Genomic DNA, 20204 nt, shown 5'->3' with positions numbered 1-20204 from the left:
TACTAGGCTAGATGTAGGGCTGAGTACTAGGCTAGATGTATCCATGTAGGGCTGAGTACTAGGCTAGATGTATCCATGTAGGGCTGAGTACTAGGCTAGATGTATCCATGTAGGGCTGAGTACTAGGCTAGATGTAGGGCTGAGTACTAGGCTAGATGTATCCATGTAGGGCTGAGTACTAGGCTAGATGTAGGGCTGAGTACTAGGCTAGATGTATCCATGTAGGGCTGAGTACTAGGCTAGATGTAGGGCTGAGTACTAGGCTAGATGTATCCATGTAGGGCTGAGTACTAGGCTAGATGTAGGGCTGAGTACTAGGCTAGATGTATCCATGTAGGGCTGAGTACTAGGCTAGATGTATCCATGTAGGGCTGAGTACTAGGCTAGATGTAGGGCTGAGTACTAGGCTAGATGTATCCATGTAGGGCTGAGTACTAGGCTAGATGTAGGGCTGAGTACTAGGCTAGATGTATCCATGTAGGGCTGAGTACTAGGCTAGATGTATCCATGTAGGGCTGAGTACTAGGCTAGATGTATCCATGTAGGGCTGAGTACTAGGCTAGATGTATCCATGTAGGGTTGAGTACTAGGCTAGATGTATCCATGTAGGGCTGAGTACTAGGCTAGATGTATCCATGTAGGGCTGAGTACTAGGCTAGATGTATCCATGTAGGGCTGAGTACTAGGCTAGATGTATCCATGTAGGGCTGAGTACTAGGCTAGATGTATCCATGTAGGGCTGAGTACTAGGCTAGATGTATCCATGTAGGGCTGAGTACTAGGCTAGATGTATCCATGTAGGGCTGAGTACTAGGCTAGATGTATCCATGTAGGGCTGAGTACTAGGCTAGATGTATCCATGTAGGGCTGAGTACTAGGCTAGATGTATCCATGTAGGGCTGAGTACTAGGCTAGATGTATCCATGTAGGGCTGAGTACTAGGCTAGATGTAGGGCTGAGTACTAGGCTAGATGTAGGGCTGAGTACTAGGCTAGATGTAGGGCTGAGTACTAGGCTAGATGTAGGGCTGAGTACTAGGCTAGATGTATCCATGTAGGGCTGAGTACTAGGCTAGATGTAGGGCTGAGTACTAGGCTAGATGTATCCATGTAGGGCTGAGTACTAGGCTAGATGTAGGGCTGAGTACTAGGCTAGATGTATCCATGTAGGGCTGAGTACTAGGCTAGATGTAGGGCTGAGTACTAGGCTAGATGTAGGGCTGAGTACTAGGCTAGATGTATCCATGTAGGGCTGAGTACTAGGCTAGATGTAGGGCTGAGTACTAGGCTAGATGTGTCCATGTAGGGCTGAGTACTAGGCTAGATGTATCCATGTAGGGCTGAGTACTAGGCTAGATGTAGGGCTGAGTACTAGGCTAGATGTAGGGCTGAGTACTAGGCTAGATGTAGGGCTGAGTACTAGGCTAGATGTAGGGCTGAGTACTAGGCTAGATGTATCCATGTAGGGCTGAGTACTAGGCTAGATGTATCCATGTAGGGCTGAGTACTAGGCTAGATGTATCCATGTAGGGCTGAGTACTAGGCTAGATGTAGGGCTGAGTACTAGGCTAGATGTATCCATGTAGGGCTGAGTACTAGGCTAGATGTAGGGCTGAGTACTAGGCTAGATGTATCCATGTAGGGCTGAGTACTAGGCTAGATGTAGGGCTGAGTACTAGGCTAGATGTATCCATGTAGGGCTGAGTACTAGGCTAGATGTAGGGCTGAGTACTAGGCTAGATGTATCCATGTAGGGCTGAGTACTAGGCTAGATGTATCCATGTAGGGCTGAGTACTAGGCTAGATGTAGGGCTGAGTACTAGGCTAGATGTATCCATGTAGGGCTGAGTACTAGGCTAGATGTAGGGCTGAGTACTAGGCTAGATGTATCCATGTAGGGCTGAGTACTAGGCTAGATGTATCCATGTAGGGCTGAGTACTAGGCTAGATGTATCCATGTAGGGCTGAGTACTAGGCTAGATGTATCCATGTAGGGTTGAGTACTAGGCTAGATGTATCCATGTAGGGCTGAGTACTAGGCTAGATGTATCCATGTAGGGCTGAGTACTAGGCTAGATGTATCCATGTAGGGCTGAGTACTAGGCTAGATGTATCCATGTAGGGCTGAGTACTAGGCTAGATGTATCCATGTAGGGCTGAGTACTAGGCTAGATGTATCCATGTAGGGCTGAGTACTAGGCTAGATGTATCCATGTAGGGCTGAGTACTAGGCTAGATGTATCCATGTAGGGCTGAGTACTAGGCTAGATGTATCCATGTAGGGCTGAGTACTAGGCTAGATGTATCCATGTAGGGCTGAGTACTAGGCTAGATGTATCCATGTAGGGCTGAGTACTAGGCTAGATGTAGGGCTGAGTACTAGGCTAGATGTAGGGCTGAGTACTAGGCTAGATGTAGGGCTGAGTACTAGGCTAGATGTAGGGCTGAGTACTAGGCTAGATGTATCCATGTAGGGCTGAGTACTAGGCTAGATGTAGGGCTGAGTACTAGGCTAGATGTATCCATGTAGGGCTGAGTACTAGGCTAGATGTAGGGCTGAGTACTAGGCTAGATGTATCCATGTAGGGCTGAGTACTAGGCTAGATGTATCTGAGTACTAGGCTAGATGTAGGGCTGAGTACTAGGCTAGATGTATCCATGTAGGGCTGAGTACTAGGCTAGATGTAGGGCTGAGTACTAGGCTAGATGTGTCCATGTAGGGCTGAGTACTAGGCTAGATGTATCCATGTAGGGCTGAGTACTAGGCTAGATGTAGGGCTGAGTACTAGGCTAGATGTAGGGCTGAGTACTAGGCTAGATGTAGGGCTGAGTACTAGGCTAGATGTGTCCATGTAGGGCTGACTGAATTGGTTTCAATTCATGATGTTCTGCACGCTACAATCGGTCCCTTTTTTAAAAATCTAACAGCTCAGGCCCTGAAACAAAGCTATGCATATTATTGATACCATTTGAAAGGAAACCATTTGAAATGTGTGTCCATGTGAAATTAATGTAAGATATTATAACACATTAGATCTGGTCAAAGATAAAAAATATAAAAAATTAAACATGCGTTTAAAAAAATGAAATAATTGTACCATCTTTGAAATGCAAGAGAAAGGCCCAGGTATTATTGCAGCCCAGGTGCAATTTAGATTTTGGCCACTAGATGGGAGCAGTGTATGTGTAAAAATGTTGACTATTACAATGAACAATTGCATAACTGTTCAAAATGTTGCATCATGACTGCCCAAATGTGCCTACTTGGTTTATTCATACATGTTCAAGTTCATAACTGAGCAACTCTCCTCAAACAATAGCATGGTATTCTTTCACTGTAATAGCTACTGTAAATTGGACAGTGCAGCTAGATTAACAAGAATTTAAGATTTCTGTCCATATCAGATGTCTTTGTCCTGGGAAATGTTCTTATTACTTACAACCTCATGCTAATCACATTAACCTATGTTAGCTCAACCGTCCCGCAGGGGGGGGACACACCGATCCCGCAGAGCTTTTAACCGTCTCAGCTGAAGACTAGGGATTAGTTCTTTAGGTCGCACACAATATTACTCATCACACAAGGTGGTTCACTGAATCGCTAAGCAAGGAGTTGGCCAGACAGGGCAAAGCAGAGGAAACGTCAGGCAGACAGAGACATGTAGAGGAAGAGTCAGGCAGACAGAGACATGTAGAGGAAGGGTCAGGCAGACAGAGCAATGTAGAGGAAGAGTCAGGCAGACAGAGCAATGTAGAAGAAGAGTCAGGCAGACAGAGCAATGTAGAAGAAGAGTCAGGCAGACAGAGCAATGTAGAGGAAGTCAGTCAGACAGAGAAATGTAGAGGAAGAGTCAGGCAGACAGAGCAATGTAGAAGAAGAGTCAGGCAGACAGAGCAATGTAGAAGAAGAGTCAGGCAGACAGAGCAATGTAGAGGAAGTCAGTCAGACAGAGAAATGTAGAGGAAGAGTCAGGCAGACAGAGCAATGTAGAGGAAGAGTCAGGCAGGGGCACAGAGGGGCTGCACTTACACCAATTTACCTCCGTCTCTATGGTGAGCGGGGGGCAGGGAGGAAGGGCCAGAATGACACCAGGGAGGAGGGACCAGATGGACACCAGGGAGGAGGGACCAGATGGACACCGGGGAGGAGGGACCAGATGGACACCAGGGAGGAATGGGGCCAGAATGACACCGGGGAGGAGGGACCAGATGGATACCAGGGAGGAGGGACCAGATGGACACCAGGGAGGAGGGACCAGATGGACACCAGGGAGGAGGGGCCAGAATGACACCAGGGACACAGAAAGAGACACAGTAACACATGACACGGGAGAAAAGGAAAAGCAAACTACAGAATGACGGCTGGTGAAAGAGACTACTCTTACCACTTGTATTGGGCCAATGCTAAGTGTAACTATAGCTAGCTTGTAGCATGCAGCCTGGCAAAGTGCTCTCATTAACTTGTCTCCATGACAACCATCTACAAAAAAAGAACGCCACTATTTAGTTTCCCTTCCATGTAATCAGAGGGCAAGACATTATTTCATCCCCAGATCGGATTGAGTCAGCTGAACACTACTGCTTCTCAGACCGGGGTCCAAATACTATACTTTAAAGAATTTGGACCTGTTTGAAGGGTTTGAAGGGTTTTCTTTAGCCTGCCTGGAGTGCCAGATTGACAGGGTTCCTATTTATTACCTATTGATCTATTAAGTCAGGCAAGCTTTATCAATCACAGATGAAGTGAAATGATTTAAAATACCATTTGAACCCACGTCTGCTAATACTTGCCACCATCAATCCCGTGGAGAAATAAACATTTATAAATCTATGAATACTGAACCGTACTCTCTGACCAATCAGTTACTCAGACCTACTGATGTATTGGCGTTTCACTTCAACATGGGGGGGATTTGAACTGATGAGATTTGTATGTGAATGAATGCAGTAGGGCCTGAGTTTAACACAATGAGGATTAGCTGGGAAGTAGATCCTGAGATTAACACAATGAGGATAAACTAGGAAGTAGATCCTGAGTTTAACACAATGAGGATTAGCTAGGAAGTAGATCCTGAGTTTAACACAATGAGGATTAGCTAGGAAGTAGATCCTGAGTTTAACACAATGAGGATTAGCTGGGAAGTAGATCCTGAGTTTAACACAATGAGGATTAGCTGGGAAGTAGATCCTGAGTTTAACACAATGAGGATTAGCTAGGAAGTAGATCCTTCTTTTAAATTATAAAGATAGACTGGAGCTGAACTATTCACACTAAAACTAACCAATAATGAGATGCGATAATGGAATGAGGAATTAGAAGCGGAGTGGAATATAGGTTGTTTTTTGGGGGGGGGGGTAAAGTGCAGACAACATCAATCACGAGAGGAATGTGGACCACAATAGTGCACGTGACTGACTGACCGACAAAAGGATGGACAAACAGATAGATAGGCCCAGAGTAGGGTTCAGAGTTCGTACTGGTCAGGTCACATGGTCAGAATAAAACTTCCTGGGTCCTATTTACCTAGAGAGAGCAGAGACAGGTGTACCACCCTGTACATTACACCTGCCTCATACACACTCCTCAGCCCTCCACAGAAATACTGATTCTACGCTCGTTTGTTGTAGATGTTTGAAACACCGTCCTCAAGATTGTCCTAATAAAGTTGTAACTGATTTAAATATATATATTTTTTAAACCTCACCTGGCATGATGACATCGGGGAAACCCAGCTTGCGTGTCAAGGCCACGCCTCTATTGAAGATCATTGGGTTCTCTCTCCTGATCTGTTCCATCTCTCCTCGCAGTAGCTGGAGAGAGACTATCAGACCTGAGGAGAAGAAGACAGAGAGATGATCAGACCTGAGGAGAAGACAGAGAGATGATCAGACCTGAGAAGGAGAAGACAGAGAGATGATCAGACCTGAGGAGAAGACAGAGATATGATCAGACCTGAGGAGAAGACAGAGAGATGATCAGACCTGAGGAGGAGAAGACAGAGAGATGATCAGACCTGAGGAGGAGAAGACAGAGAGATGATCAGACCTGAGGAGAAGACAGAGATATGATCAGACCTGAGGAGAAGACAGAGAGATGATCAGACCTGAGGAGGAGAAGACAGAGAGATGATCAGACCTGAGGAGGAGAAGACAGAGAGATGATCAGACCTGAGGAGGAGAAGACAGAGAGATGATCAGACCTGAGGAGGAGAAGACAGAGAGATGATCAGACCTGAGGAGAAGACAGAGATATGATCAGACCTGAGGAGAAGACAGAGAGATGATCAGACCTGAGGAGGAGAAGACAGAGAGATGATCAGACCTGAGGAGAAGACAGAGAGATGATCAGACCTGAGGAGAAGAAGACAGAGAGATGATCAGACCTGAGGAGGAGACAGAGAGATGATCAGACCTGAGGAGAAGAAGACAGAGAGATGATCAGACCTGAGGAGAAGACAGAGAGATGATCAGACCTGAGGAGAAGAAGACAGAGAGATGATCAGACCTGAGGAGAAGACAGAGAGATGATCAGACCTGAGGAGAAGACAGAGAGATGATCAGACCTGAGGAGGAGAAGACAGAGAGATGATCAGACCTGAGGAGAAGACAGAGAGATGATCAGACCTGAGGAGAAGACAGAGAGATGATCAGACCTGAGGAGAAGACAGAGAGATGATCAGACCTGAGGAGAAGACAGAGAGATGATCAGACCTGAGGAGGAGAAGACAGAGAGATGATCAGACCTGAGGAGAAGACAGAGAGATGATCAGACCTGAGGAGAAGACAGAGAGATGATCAGACCTGAGGAGGAGAAGACAGAGAGATGATCAGACCTGAGGAGAAGACAGAGAGATGATCAGACCTGAGGAGAAGACAGAGAGATGATCAGACCTGAGGAGGAGAAGACAGAGAGATGATCAGACCTGAGGAGAAGACAGAGAGATGATCAGACCTGAGGAGAAGACAGAGAGATGATCAGACCTGAGGAGGAGAAGACAGAGAGATGATCAGACCTGAGGAGAAGACAGAGAGATGATCAGACCTGAGGAGAAGACAGAGAGATGATCAGACCTGAGGAGAAGACAGAGAGATGATCAGACCTGAGGAGAAGACAGAGAGATGATCAGACCTGAGGAGGAGAAGACAGAGAGATGATCAGACCTGAGGAGAAGAAGACAGAGAGATGATCAGACCTGAGGAGAAGACAGAGAGATGATCAGACCTGAGGAGAAGACAGAGAGATGATCAGACCTGAGGAGGAGAAGACAGAGAGATGATCAGACCTGAGGAGGAGACAGAGAGATGATCAGACCTGAGGAGAAGACAGAGAGATGATCAGACCTGAGGAGAAGACAGAGAGATGATCAGACCTGAGGAGAAGACAGAGAGATGATCAGACCTGAGGAGAAGACAGAGAGATGATCAGACCTGAGGAGAAGACAGAGAGATGATCAGACCTGAGGAGAAGACAGAGAGATGATCAGACCTGAGGAGAAGACAGAGAGATGATCAGACCTGAGGAGGAGAAGACAGAGAGATGATCAGACCTGAGGAGAAGACAGAGAGATGATCAGACCTGAGGAGAAGACAGAGAGATGATCAGACCTGAGGAGAAGAAGACAGAGAGATGATCAGACCTGAGGAGAAGACAGAGAGATGATCAGACCTGAGGAGAAGACAGAGAGATGATCAGACCTGAGGAGAAGACAGAGAGATGATCAGACCTGAGGAGAAGACAGAGAGATGATCAGACCTGAGGAGGAGAAGACAGAGAGATGATCAGACCTGAGGAGAAGACAGAGAGATGATCAGACCTGAGGAGAAGACAGAGAGATGATCAGACCTGAGGAGAAGACAGAGAGATGATCAGACCTGAGGAGAAGACAGAGAGATGATCAGACCTGAGGAGAAGACAGAGAGATGATCAGACCTGAGGAGAAGAAGACAGAGAGATGATCAGACTCACTGGGCACAGACTTCAATTCAACATCTATTCCACGTTGGTTAAACGTTATTTCATTGAAATGACGTGGAAACAACATTGATTCAACCAGTGTGTGCCCAGTGGGGACCTAGCACGACGACGACGAAGACGAAGACGAAGTATCTCCTCAGGCCTTTATCTGTTAAGATCTGATCAGACCGGGATGGTGAAGGGGACAACAGACAGTTTCACTTATTAATTTCACATTAGAAAACGTTGTCAGGAATGCTGTTTTTCTGGCAGCAAATTACCAGACATTTAGAGATGGTGCCAGCATGGATGAATAATGTGACTGAGCCCTGCAGCGCCTTCCCCACTACTGCAGACACTACGGCATTCCGACATTACTAAAACACTGCCACTAGTGTGTGTGTGTGTGAATATGTGGGACAGGGGGTATGGCGTGTATTAGCGTGTGTGTTAGCGTGTGTGTTAGCGTGTCAGTGCATATGAGTGTGTGTTAGCGTGTGTGTTATCGTGTGTGTTAGCGTGTGTGTTAGCGTGTCAGTGCATATGAGTGTGTGTGTTAGCGTGTGTGTTAGCGTGTCAGTGCATATGAGTGTGTGTGTTAGCGTGTCAGTGCATATGAGTGTGTGTGTTAGCGTGTGTGTTAGCATGTCAGTGCATATGAGTGTTTGTGTTAGCGTGTGTTAGCGTGTCAGTGCATATGAGTGTGTATTAGCGTGTGTGTTAGCGTGTGTGTTAGCATGTCAGTGCATATGAGTGTGTGTTAGCGTGTGTGTTATCGTGTCAGTGCATATGAGTGTGTGTGTAAGACTACATGCACCTCTTCCCTTTAACACCAAATATCCTACTACTAGTGTATTTTTAATATAGAAAATACATTCTCATTCCGCCTGCCATTCTCAGGCTTTTTGCAATCATTTAAAGCACGAAAGCCTGAGGTAATGTCTCTGCAGTAGTTAAAAGATTCATACATATTGCATGTGTCCCTGAGGACGCTTAACAGCTAACTAACTCTGAGCAGCTGCAGAAACTCCCACGGATGTACGGAGCTGAGGAGAAAGGGAGCTTTCTGCTTCAATCTAAAATGGAGAAAGAAATAAAAAAAGATCCTCGCAAATCAGGTCTGCACTGGGTAAAAAAATAATGAGCCACTGTATCTGCAGCTATAAGATGAACCGTTAGATAGAAACCAGTCAGTCCTTGTCCAAGTACACTGTGATGGAGATTACGGTTATGAGGTAAAACTGTGGGTTATGGGTAGATGGAAACTACGGTTATGAGGTAAACTGTGGGTTGTGGGTAGATGGAGACTACGGTTATGAGGTAAAACTGTGTGTTGTGGGTAGATGGGGACTACGGTTATGAGGTAAACTGTGTGTTGTGGGTAGATAGAGTAAACTGTGTGTTGTGGGTAGATGGAGTAAACTGTGTGTTGTGGGTAGATGGAGTAAACTGTGTGTTGTGGGTAGATGGAGTAAACTGTGTGTTGTGGGTAGATGGAGTAAACTGTGTGTTGTGGGTAGATGGAGTAAACTGTGTGTTGTGGGTAGATGGAAACTACGGTTATGAGGTAAAACTGTGGGTTGTGGGTAGATGGGGACTACGGTTATGAGGTAAACTGTGTGTTGTGGGTAGATGGAGTAAACTGTGGGTTGTGGGTAGATGGAGATTACGGTTATGAGGTAAAACTGTGGGTTGTGGGTAGATGGGGACTACGGTTATGAGGTAAACTGTGGGTTGTGGGTAGATGGGGACTACGGTTATGAGGTAAAGAATGTTTATCATGTAATTAAGGGGGTGTAAAGCTCTGTCCTCCCATTGTTGATTCTTCTCGCGTCCGTCTCAAAGCTTATTGGAGGAGGAGGTCCAAGGTGAGGGACATTGGATCCTTTGAGAGAAACGGGGGGACGGGTATTGAGCCTCTTCACGCGTCCTCTTGATGTACACAATATCAATTAAGAGAATGACATTCAGATTGGCAGGCTACCAATTACAGAGATTACCAGAGTGAAGGGAAGTGGTGAGACTGTGTGTCATTCCTGTGAGGGGCAGAGGGCGCGAGACACACACATGCCAGTGTTTTTGTTTAGAATTATTTTTAGCAATGGGTAGCAAAATTAGCGGGGGAAGGGGGGGGGTCTGACCAAACATTTTAAAGGCCCTCCTCTTGGCCACAGCGATAAAATGTTGCTGTCCCTAATGCAAATTTCCTGCAATCGTACACAGTTTGACGTGCCTTATGCCTTGTTCTTATGCTATCCGAGTGATCAAACATTATAACGAAATCAATGAGGGCCCAATGCCATGACATTTAGAGAATTTTAGATTCTCCCTGGCTGTATAGTTTTCATTGAGGTGATTGTTAGCTCTCAAATAATATATATATATATAGCTCCATTATCTTTTCTACAAACTTTATTTCTGGCTTTAGTCGTTTAAGTTTAAACGGAAAACATTTTAAGATCCCAAAATACAATTTTAAAAAACACAGAGACTCCTCGGGGGGCCTCGGTCCTCTGCTTCACTAGTATAGACCTTTTCAACAGCTTTTTGAGGAGCAGCAGGAAGTGAACCCTGGAACCACAAAGACCATCCGGTGTGTTTATAAAACAGCTAAGCTAGCGAACTCGATCTAGTTGTTTTCTCAAGATCAAAATGCTTTGACCATAGTATTTGTAGGTGGGGATGGTCTTTATGACCCGAGGACGAATCTGTTTTACAAAATAAAAGTTTAGAGATTCACAGCGGGTTGCATTGCCTGCATCGATAGTAACGTCAGCAGCACGAAGTGGCGGCACCAGGATTATGTGTAGCACACAGGAAATTGTTTACCATCTATTCTAAGTAACGTCCACTAGCTAGCGTGCTACATACAGTATGAATAGGATAGACAGCCATCTATTCTAGGTAACGTCCACTAGTTAGCGTGCTACATACAGTATACATAGGATAGACAGCCATCTATTCTAGGTAACGTCCACTAGCTAGCGTGCTACATACAGTATGAATAGGATAGACAGCCATCCAATATTAGTATTTTTAATGACATAAACATTAGTTTGATTTGGTATAAAACAACGTTAGCTACCGAGCTAGTAGCTAAGCTAGCTAGATAACAGATTGCTAGTCCCAAAGAGAGAACTTTGACAATACAAAATACTAAATGAGATATCACTTGAGAATAAGGAAGTAAATCCTGGTCTAATTTCTATGTTTACGGCAGTGATAGGGGGTGCCATAGGGCGGCGCACAATTGGCCCAGCGTGGTCCTTCTGTAGCTCAGTTGGTAGAGCATGGCGCTTGTAACGCCAGGGTAGTGGGTTCGATCCCCGGGACCACCCATACGTAGAATGTATGCACACATGACTGTAAGTTGCTTTGGATAAAAGCGTCTGCTAAATGGCATATATTATTATTATATTATATATATTATATATTATATATAGTTAGAGGAGGGTTTGGCTCATCGCGTTCTAGCGACTCCTTGTGGCGGGGTCGGGCACCTGCAGGATGACTCCGGTCGTCAGGTGAACTGTGTTTCCTCCGACACATTGGTAAGACTGGCTTCCGGGTTAAACGAGCAGGTGTTAAGAAGTGTGGCTTCTTGTTTTCGGGAAGACGCATTACTCGACCTTCACCTCTACCGAGCCCATTGGGGAGATGCAGCAATGAGACAAGATGGTAAATATGAAATTGGGGAGACAAAAGGGGCTAAAATGAAATAACTACGCATAACTACCTAGAATATGCATGGCCAACCTCGTAACATACCATAGTTGGTGTTACAGTGGGTATCCCAACATGTTAAGTGAGTAAGCGTTAGGCATCGTAACATACCATAGTTGGTGTTATAGTGGATATCCCAACATGTTAAGTGAGTAAGCGTTAGGCATCGTAACATACCATAGTTGGTGTTATAGTGGATATCCCAACATGTTAAGTGAGTAAACGTTAGGCATCGTAACATACCATAGTTGGTGCTGGGAGCTGTGTACTTGGTGCTGGATTTTCTTATGATGTTTTCATGGATCTGGTACCACTCGTTCTCATTGTTACATCTGGAGAGAGAAAGAGAGAGAGAGAGGGAGAGAGAGAGAGAGAGAGAGAGAGAGAGAGAGAGAGAGAGAGAGAGAGAGAGAGAGAGAGAGAGAGAGAGAGAGAGAGAGAGAGAGAGAGAGAGAGACAGAGAGAGAGAGAGAGAGAGAGAGAGAGAGAGAGAGAGAGAGAGAGAGAGAGAGAGAGAGAGAGAGAGAGAGAGGTCATAAGCAGATGAGCTCCTGCATTTTTCAGCATGTTCTTGAAAAAATATTGATTTGACAGACAGACAGACAGACAGACAGACAGACAGACAGACAGACAGACAGACAGACAGACAGACAGACAGACAGACAGACAGACAGACAGACAGACAGACAGACAGACAGACAGACAGACAGACAGACAGACAGACAGACAGACAGACAGGAAAGAGACAGAGGAAAAAGAAAGAGCGAGAGAGAGAGATTGACCCCTGTGTCAAATATGTTTGGCATTCTCTCCAGCAGTGGGAATAATCTCCACACAGTTCTACTGACTGTTCATGTTTCATTTTACTTGCACATCCTATTCCATACAGTGTTTATGGTAAACCATATGAAGTGGATAGTGGATGCTATGTGTCATACAGTATGTGTTATGTAGCCAGCAGCATACCACCCTGCAAACCACTGCTGGCTTGCTTCTGAAGCTAAGCAGGGTTGGTACTGGTCACTACCTGGATGGGAGACCAGATGCTGCTAGAAGTGGTGTTGGAGGGCCAGTAGGAGGCACACTTTCCTCTGGTCTAAAAAAAGAAATGTCCCAATACCCCTGTGTAGGGTGCCGTCTTTCGGATGGGACGTTAAACAGGTATCCTGACTCTCTGAGGTCATTAAAGATCCCATGGCACTTATCGTAAGAGTGTTAACCCCGGTGTCTTGGCTAAATTCCCAATCTGGCCCTTGAACCATCACAGTCACCTAATAATCCCCAGTTTACAATTGGTTCATCCATCCCCTCTCCCCTGTAACTATTCCCCAGGTTGTTGCTTCAAATGAGAACGTGTTCTCAGTCAACTTACCTGGTAAAATAAAAAATGTGTTCTCATAAAGAGGAGATAGAGCTCTGTTCTCTTCTGTGCTGCAGCCTTGCCCCACGAGAGGTCCTCTCTGTACAGAGAGACCATCTGAAGCAACAGATGTGATGCTTCACTCCCTTCATACATCTCTACTTTACTGTTTTCTGTCCTGTCAAAACGGGATTGTTTTTATGTTTGTTGAAGGTGGACAACTGGCCACCTATGTCGGCCGACGACTCACTGTCTGAACACCGTGGTAGACTATGTTTCAGTACAATGACTAAAACCAATATAATATAAATTGTGTGAATGAGTATCTAGACATCTGATATAAACCCACAAAGACTAGCCAAGGTTAGTAAAACCATGTCTGGATTATAAAATGCTTACACTAGCACCTACTTCATTCATACACATAGCGACAGCGGCTGCTCTCTGAACATTCAGACAGAAACCCACAGGACAAACTCTTTATCTATACTGTATGACTGATGTAGCCTGACCACCCCTCTAGTTGATTCAGAAACTAGGTAGAACTATGACCACCTAGTTGATTCAGAACCTAGGTAGAACTATGACCACCTAGTTGATTCAGAACCTAGGTAGAACTATGACCACCTAGTTGATTCAGAACCTAGGTAGAACTATGACCACCTAGTTGATTCAGAACCTAGGTAGAACTATGACCACCACTCTAGTTGATTCAGAACCTAGGTAGAACTATGACCACCACTCTAGTTGATTCAGAACCTAGGTAGAACTATGACCACCCCTCTAGTTGATTCAGAACCTAGGTAGAACTATGACCACCTAGTTGATTCAGAACCTAGGTAGAACTATGACCACCTAGCTGATTCAGAACCTAGGTAGAACTATGACCACCTATCTGATTCAGAACCTAGGTAGAACTATGACCACCACTGTAGTTGATTCAGAGCCTAGGTATAACTATGACCACCTAGCTGATTCAGAACCTAGGTAGAACTATGACCACCACTCTAGTTGATTCAGAGCCTAGGTAGAACTATGACCACACCTCTACTTGATTCAGAACCTAGGTAGAACTATGACCACCCCTCTAGTTGATTCAGAACCTAGGTAGAACTATGACCACCTAGTTGATTCAGAACCTTGGTAGAACTATGACCACCCCTCTAGTTGATTCAGAACCTAGGTAGAACTATGACCACCTCTCTAGTTGATTCAGAGCCTAGGTAGAACTATGACCACCACTCTAGTTGATTCAGAGCCTAGGTAGAACTATGACCACCCCTCTAGTTGATTCAGAACCTAGGTAGAACTATGAACACCACTCTAGTTGATTCAGAACCTAGGTAGAACTATGACCACCTAGTTGATTCAGAACCTAGGTAGAACTATGACCACCACTCTAGTTGATTCAGAGCCTAGGTAGAACTATGACCACCCCTCTAGTTGATTCAGAGCCTAGGTAGAACTATGACCACCTAGTTGATTCAGAACCTAGGTAGAACTATGACCACCTAGTTGATTCAGAGCCTAAGTAGAACTATGACCACCTAGTTGATTCAGAACCTAGGTAGAACTATGACCACCTATTTGATTCAGAGCCTAGGTAGAACTATGACCACCTAGTTGATTCAGAACCTAGGTAGAACTATGACCACCCCTCTAGCTGATTCAGAGCCTAGGTAGAACTATGACCACCACTGTAGTTGATTCAGAACCTAGGTAGAACTATGACCCCTCTAGCTGATTCAGAACCTAGGTAGAACTATGACCACCTAGTTGATTCAGAATCTAGGTAGAAATATGACCACCTAGTTGATTCAGAACCTAGGTAGAACTATGACCACCTAGTTGATTCAGAACCTAGGTAGAACTATGACCACCCCTCTAGTTGATTCAGAACCTAGGTAGAACTATGACCACCTAGTTGATTCAGAACCTAGGTAGAACTATGACCACCTAGCTGATTCAGAACCTAGGTAGAACTATGACCACCCCTCTAGTTGATTCAGAACCTAGGTAGAACTATGACCACCTAGTTGATTCAGAACCTAGGTAGAACTATGACCACCTAGCTGATTCAGAACCTAGGTAGAACTATGACCACCCCTCTAGTTGATTCAGAACCTAGGTAGAACTATGACCACCTAGTTGATTCAGAATCTAGGTAGAACTATGACCACCTAGTTGATTCAGAACCTAGGTAGAACTATGACCACCTAGTTGATTCAGAACCTAGGTAGAACTATGACCACCCCTCTAGTTGATTCAGAACCTAGGTAGAACTATGACCACCTAGCTGATTCAGAACCTAGGTAGAACTATGACCACCCCTCTAGTTGATTCAGAACCTAGGTAGAACTATGACCACCTAGTTGATTCAGAACCTAGGTAGAACTATGACCACCTAGCTGATTCAGAACCTAGGTAGAACTATGACCACCCCTCTAGTTGATTCAGAACCTAGGTAGAACTATGACCACCTAGTTGATTCAGAATCTAGGTAGAACTATGACCACCTAGTTGATTCAGAACCTAGGTAGAACTATGACCACCTAGTTGATTCAGAACCTAGGTAGAACTATGACCACCCCTCTAGTTGATTCAGAACCTAGGTAGAACTATGACCACCTAGTTGATTCAGAACCTAGGTAGAACTATGACCACCTAGCTGATTCAGAACCTAGGTAGAACTATGACCACCCCTCTAGTTGATTCAGAACCTAGGTAGAACTATGACCACCTAGTTGATTCAGAACCTAGGTAGAACTATGACCACCTAGCTGATTCAGAACCTAGGTAGAACTATGACCACCCCTCTAGTTGATTCAGAACCTAGGTAGAACTATGACCACCCCTCTAGTTGATTCAGAGCCTAGGTAGAACTATGACCACCTAGTTGATTCAGAACCTAGGTAGAACTATGACCACCTAGTTGATTCAGAACCTAGGTAGAACTATGACCACCTAGTTGATTCAGAACCTAGGTAGAACTATGACCACCTAGCTGATTCAGAACCTAGGTAGAACTATGACCACCCCTCTAGTTGATTCAGAACCTAGGTAGAACTATGACCACCTAGTTGATTCAGAACCTAGGTAGAACTATGACCACCTAGCTGATTCAGAACCTAGGTAGAACTATGACCACCCCTCTAGTTGATTCAGAACCTAGGTAGAACTATGACCACCTAGTTGATTCAGAATCTAGGTAGAACTATGACCACCTAGTTGATTCAGAACCTAGGTAGAACTATGACCACCTAGTTGATTCAGAACCTAGGTAGAACTATGACCACCCCTCTAGTTGATTCAGAACCTAGGTAGAACTATGACCACCTAGTTGATTCAGAACCTAGGTAGAACTATGACCACCTAGTTGATTCAGAACCTAGGTAGAACTATGACCACCCCTCTAGTTGATTCAGAACCTAGGTAGAACTATGACCACCTAGTTGATTCAGAACCTAGGTAGAACTATGACCACCCCTCTAGTTGATTCAGAACCTAGGTAGAACTATGACCACCTAGTTGATTCAGAACCTAGGTAGAACTATGACCACCTAGCTGATTCAGAACCTAGGTAGAACTATGACCACCCCTCTAGTTGATTCAGAACCTAGGTAGAACTATGACCACCTAGTTGATTCAGAACCTAGGTAGAACTATGACCACCTAGCTGATTCAGAACCTAGGTAGAACTATGACCACCCCTCTAGTTGATTCAGAACCTAGGTAGAACTATGACCACCCCTCTAGTTGATTCAGAGCCTAGGTAGAACTATGACCACCTAGTTGATTCAGAACCTAGGTAGAACTATGACCACCTAGTTGATTCAGAACCTAGGTAGAACTATGACCACCTAGTTGATTCAGAACCTAGGTAGAACTATGACCACCTAGTTGATTCAGAACCTAGGTAGAACTATGACCACCTAGTTGATTCAGAACCTAGGTAGAACTATGACCACCTAGTTGATTCAGAACCTAGGTAGAACTATGACCACCTAGTTGATTCAGAACCTAGGTAGAACTATGACCACCTAGTTGATTCAGAACCTAGGTAAAGCACTATTCAACATCATTATCTGTCACCGTCCAAGACTACTGCAGTACATGAATGAGTGATGAGATCCTGCTAGCAACAATATATAGTATAGCCTGCAGTCTCTGTCTGTCTGTCTGTCTGTCTGTCTGTCTGTCTGTCTGTCTGTCTGTCTGTCTGTCTGTCTGTCTGTCTGTCTGTCTGTCTGTCTGTCTGTCTGTCTGTCTGTCTGTCTGTCTGTCTGTCTGTCTGTCTGTCTGTCTGTCTGTCTGTCTGTCTGTCTGTCTGTCTGTCTGTCTGTCTGTCTGTCTGTCTGTCTGTCCGTCCGTCCGTCCGTAATTTCTTAACTGATAATTTCTTTGTCCGTGCAAAGTCAGCAGGGGATCAAATATTTTTCCCCCTCACTGCCCAAATATAAGTTATACATTAAAGTACAAATCACTATAATCATATAAAGCCTGTCTGTCTGTCTGTCTGTCTGTCTGTCTGTCTGTCTGTCTGTCTGTCTGTCTGTCTGTCTGTCTGTCTGTCTGTCTGTCTGTCTGTCTGTCTGTCTGTCTGTCTGTCTGTCTGTCTGTCGGTCGGTCGGTCGGTCGGTCGGTCGGTCGGTCGGTCGGTCGGTCGGTCGGTCGGTCGGTCGGTCGGTCGGTCGGTCCGTCCGTCCGTCCGTCCGTCCGTCCGTCCGTCCGTCCGTCCGTCCGTCCGTCCGTCCGTCCGTCCGTCTGTCTGTCTGTACGTCTGTACGTCTGTCTGTCTGCCTGTATCTCTGTCTGTCTGTCCTCTAGCCGGTGTTTGGTTCCCTTTTCCCCATACTGCAACACACACACACACCCAGAGAACATACACAACACACACACACACGCCAACACTCTTCACCACATGATCTCAGTGATATGTATCTGTCCCGCTGAGAGCCCTGAGCGGGTGAGCTGGCTGTGCTGCACAGCACTCTGGGTAAGATTACTTACATTTTACAGGAAAGCAGCAAAGTGGATGAAAGTGTGAAGGACAGCATGCTGGGTAGGTGCTGAGGTTCTGTGTGTGTGTGTGTGTGTGTGTGTGTGTGTGTGTGTGTGTGTGTGTGTGTGTGTGTGTGTGTGTGTGTGTGTGTGTGTGTGTGTGTGTGTGTGTGTGTGTGTGTGTGTGTGTGTGTGTGTGTGTGTGTGCGTGCGTGCGTGCGTGCGTGCGTGCGTGCGTGTGTGTGTGTGCGAGAGTGGGGCAGCGGAGTCTCCACAAACTGTCTCTCATCTACAAAATCTAACCACAAACTGCCACATCTACATAATCTAACCACAAACTGCCTCTCATCTACAAAATCTAACCTAATACCCAGCAGGACAGGTACTAATCTACAGATCACCATGGATACCTAATACCCAGCACCACAGAGCCAGGTACCAATCCACAGATCACCATGGATACCTAATACCCAGCAGCACAGAGCCAGGCACTAATCCACAGATCGTACCCTCCAAACTCGTACCCCTATAGAACTCTCCAAACTCGTACCCCTATAGAACCCTCCAAACTCGTACCCCTATAGAACCCTCCAAACTCGTGCCCCTATAGAACCCTCCAAACTCGTCATTAAGCTCGAGATTCTGGGTCTCAAACCCAGCCCTGTGCAACTGGGTCCTGGACTTCCTGACGGGCCGCCCCCAGGTGGTGAGGGTAGATAACAACATCTCCACCCTGCTGATCCTCAACACTGGGGCCCCACAAGGGTGCGTGCTCAGCCCTCTCCTATACTCCCTGTTTACCCACGACTGCGTGGCCATGCACGCCTCCAACACAATCATCAAGTTTGCAGACGACACTACAGTGGTAGGCTTGATTACCAACAACAATGAGACGGCCTACAGGGAGGAGGTGACGGCCCTCGGAGGGTGGTGTCAGGAAAATAACCTCACACTCAACGTCAACAAAACAAAGGAGATGATTGTGGACTTCAGGAAACAGGAGAGGGAGCACCCCCTATACACATCGATGGAACAGTAGTGGAGAGGGTAGCAAGTTTTAAGGTCCTCGGCATACACATCACAGACAAACTGAATTGGTCCACCCACACAGACAGTGTGGTGAAGAAGGCGCAGCAGTGCCTCTTCAACCTCAGGAGGTTCTTCACCTAAAACACTGACAAACTTTTACAGATGCACAATCGAGAGCATCCTGTCAGGCTGTATCACTACCTGGTACGGCAACTGCTCCGCCCACAACCGTAAGGCTCTCCAGAGGGTAGTGAGGTCTGCACAACGCATCACCGGGGGCAAACTACCTGCCCTTCAGGACACCTACACCACCCGATGTTACAGGAAGGCCAAAAAGATCATCAAGGACAACAACCACCCGAGCCACTGCCTATTCACCCCGCTATCATCCAGAAGGCGAGGTCAGTACAGGTGCATCAAAGCAGGTACCGAGAGACTGAAAAACAGCTTCTATCTCAAGGCCATCAGACTGTTAAACAGCCACCACTAACATTGAGTGGCTGCTGCCAACATACTGACACTGACACTGACCCAACTCCAGCCACTTTAATAATGGAAAAACTGATGTAATAAATGTATTACTAGCCACTTTAAACAATGCCACTTTATATAATGTTTACATACCCTACGTTACTCATCTCATATGTATATACTGTATTCTATACCATCTACTGCATCTTGTTTACATACCCTACATTACTCCTATCATATGTATATACTGTATTCTATACCATCTACTGCATCTTGTTTACATACCCTACATTACTCATCTCATATGTATATACTGTACTCTATACCATCTACTGCATCTTGCCGGTTGGCCATCACTCATCCATATATGTACATATTCTTATTAATTTCTTCAGATTTGTGTGTATTAGGTAGTTGTTGGGGAATTGTTAAGATTACCAATAACATCTGCTAACCATGTGACCAATAACATCTGCTAACCATGTGTATGTGACCAATAACATCTGCTAACCATGTGTATGTGACCAATAACATCTGCTAACCATGTGTATGTGACCAATAACATCTGCTAACCATGTGTATGTGACCAATAACATCTGCTAACCATTTGTATGTGACCAATAACATCTGCTAACCATGTGTATGTGACCAATAACATCTGCTAACC

At 45.4% G+C, this 20204-nt stretch overlaps 1 protein-coding gene across 9 annotated transcripts in view; it reads right to left on the bottom strand.

Annotated features, from left to right (window-relative positions):
* Positions 1-20204, bottom strand: part of LOC124004047 (dedicator of cytokinesis protein 3-like) — a 465878-nt gene that overhangs the window by 164193 nt on the left and 281481 nt on the right. For all 9 annotated transcript variants that reach the window (XM_046312789.1, XM_046312790.1, XM_046312794.1 and 6 more), the window contains exons 13-14: positions 11920-12008; positions 5705-5830 (exon numbers count right to left, since the gene is read on the bottom strand). In XM_046312789.1, the coding sequence (XP_046168745.1) occupies positions 5705-5830; positions 11920-12008 (215 nt within the window). The remainder of the gene's footprint in view (positions 1-5704; positions 5831-11919; positions 12009-20204) is intronic.

This window comes from Oncorhynchus gorbuscha, linkage group LG18, assembly GCF_021184085.1.
Source record: "Oncorhynchus gorbuscha isolate QuinsamMale2020 ecotype Even-year linkage group LG18, OgorEven_v1.0, whole genome shotgun sequence".
In the NCBI taxonomy this organism is placed as follows: domain Eukaryota; kingdom Metazoa; phylum Chordata; class Actinopteri; order Salmoniformes; family Salmonidae; genus Oncorhynchus; species Oncorhynchus gorbuscha.
This window is presented reverse-complemented; position numbering and strand designations above follow the sequence as displayed.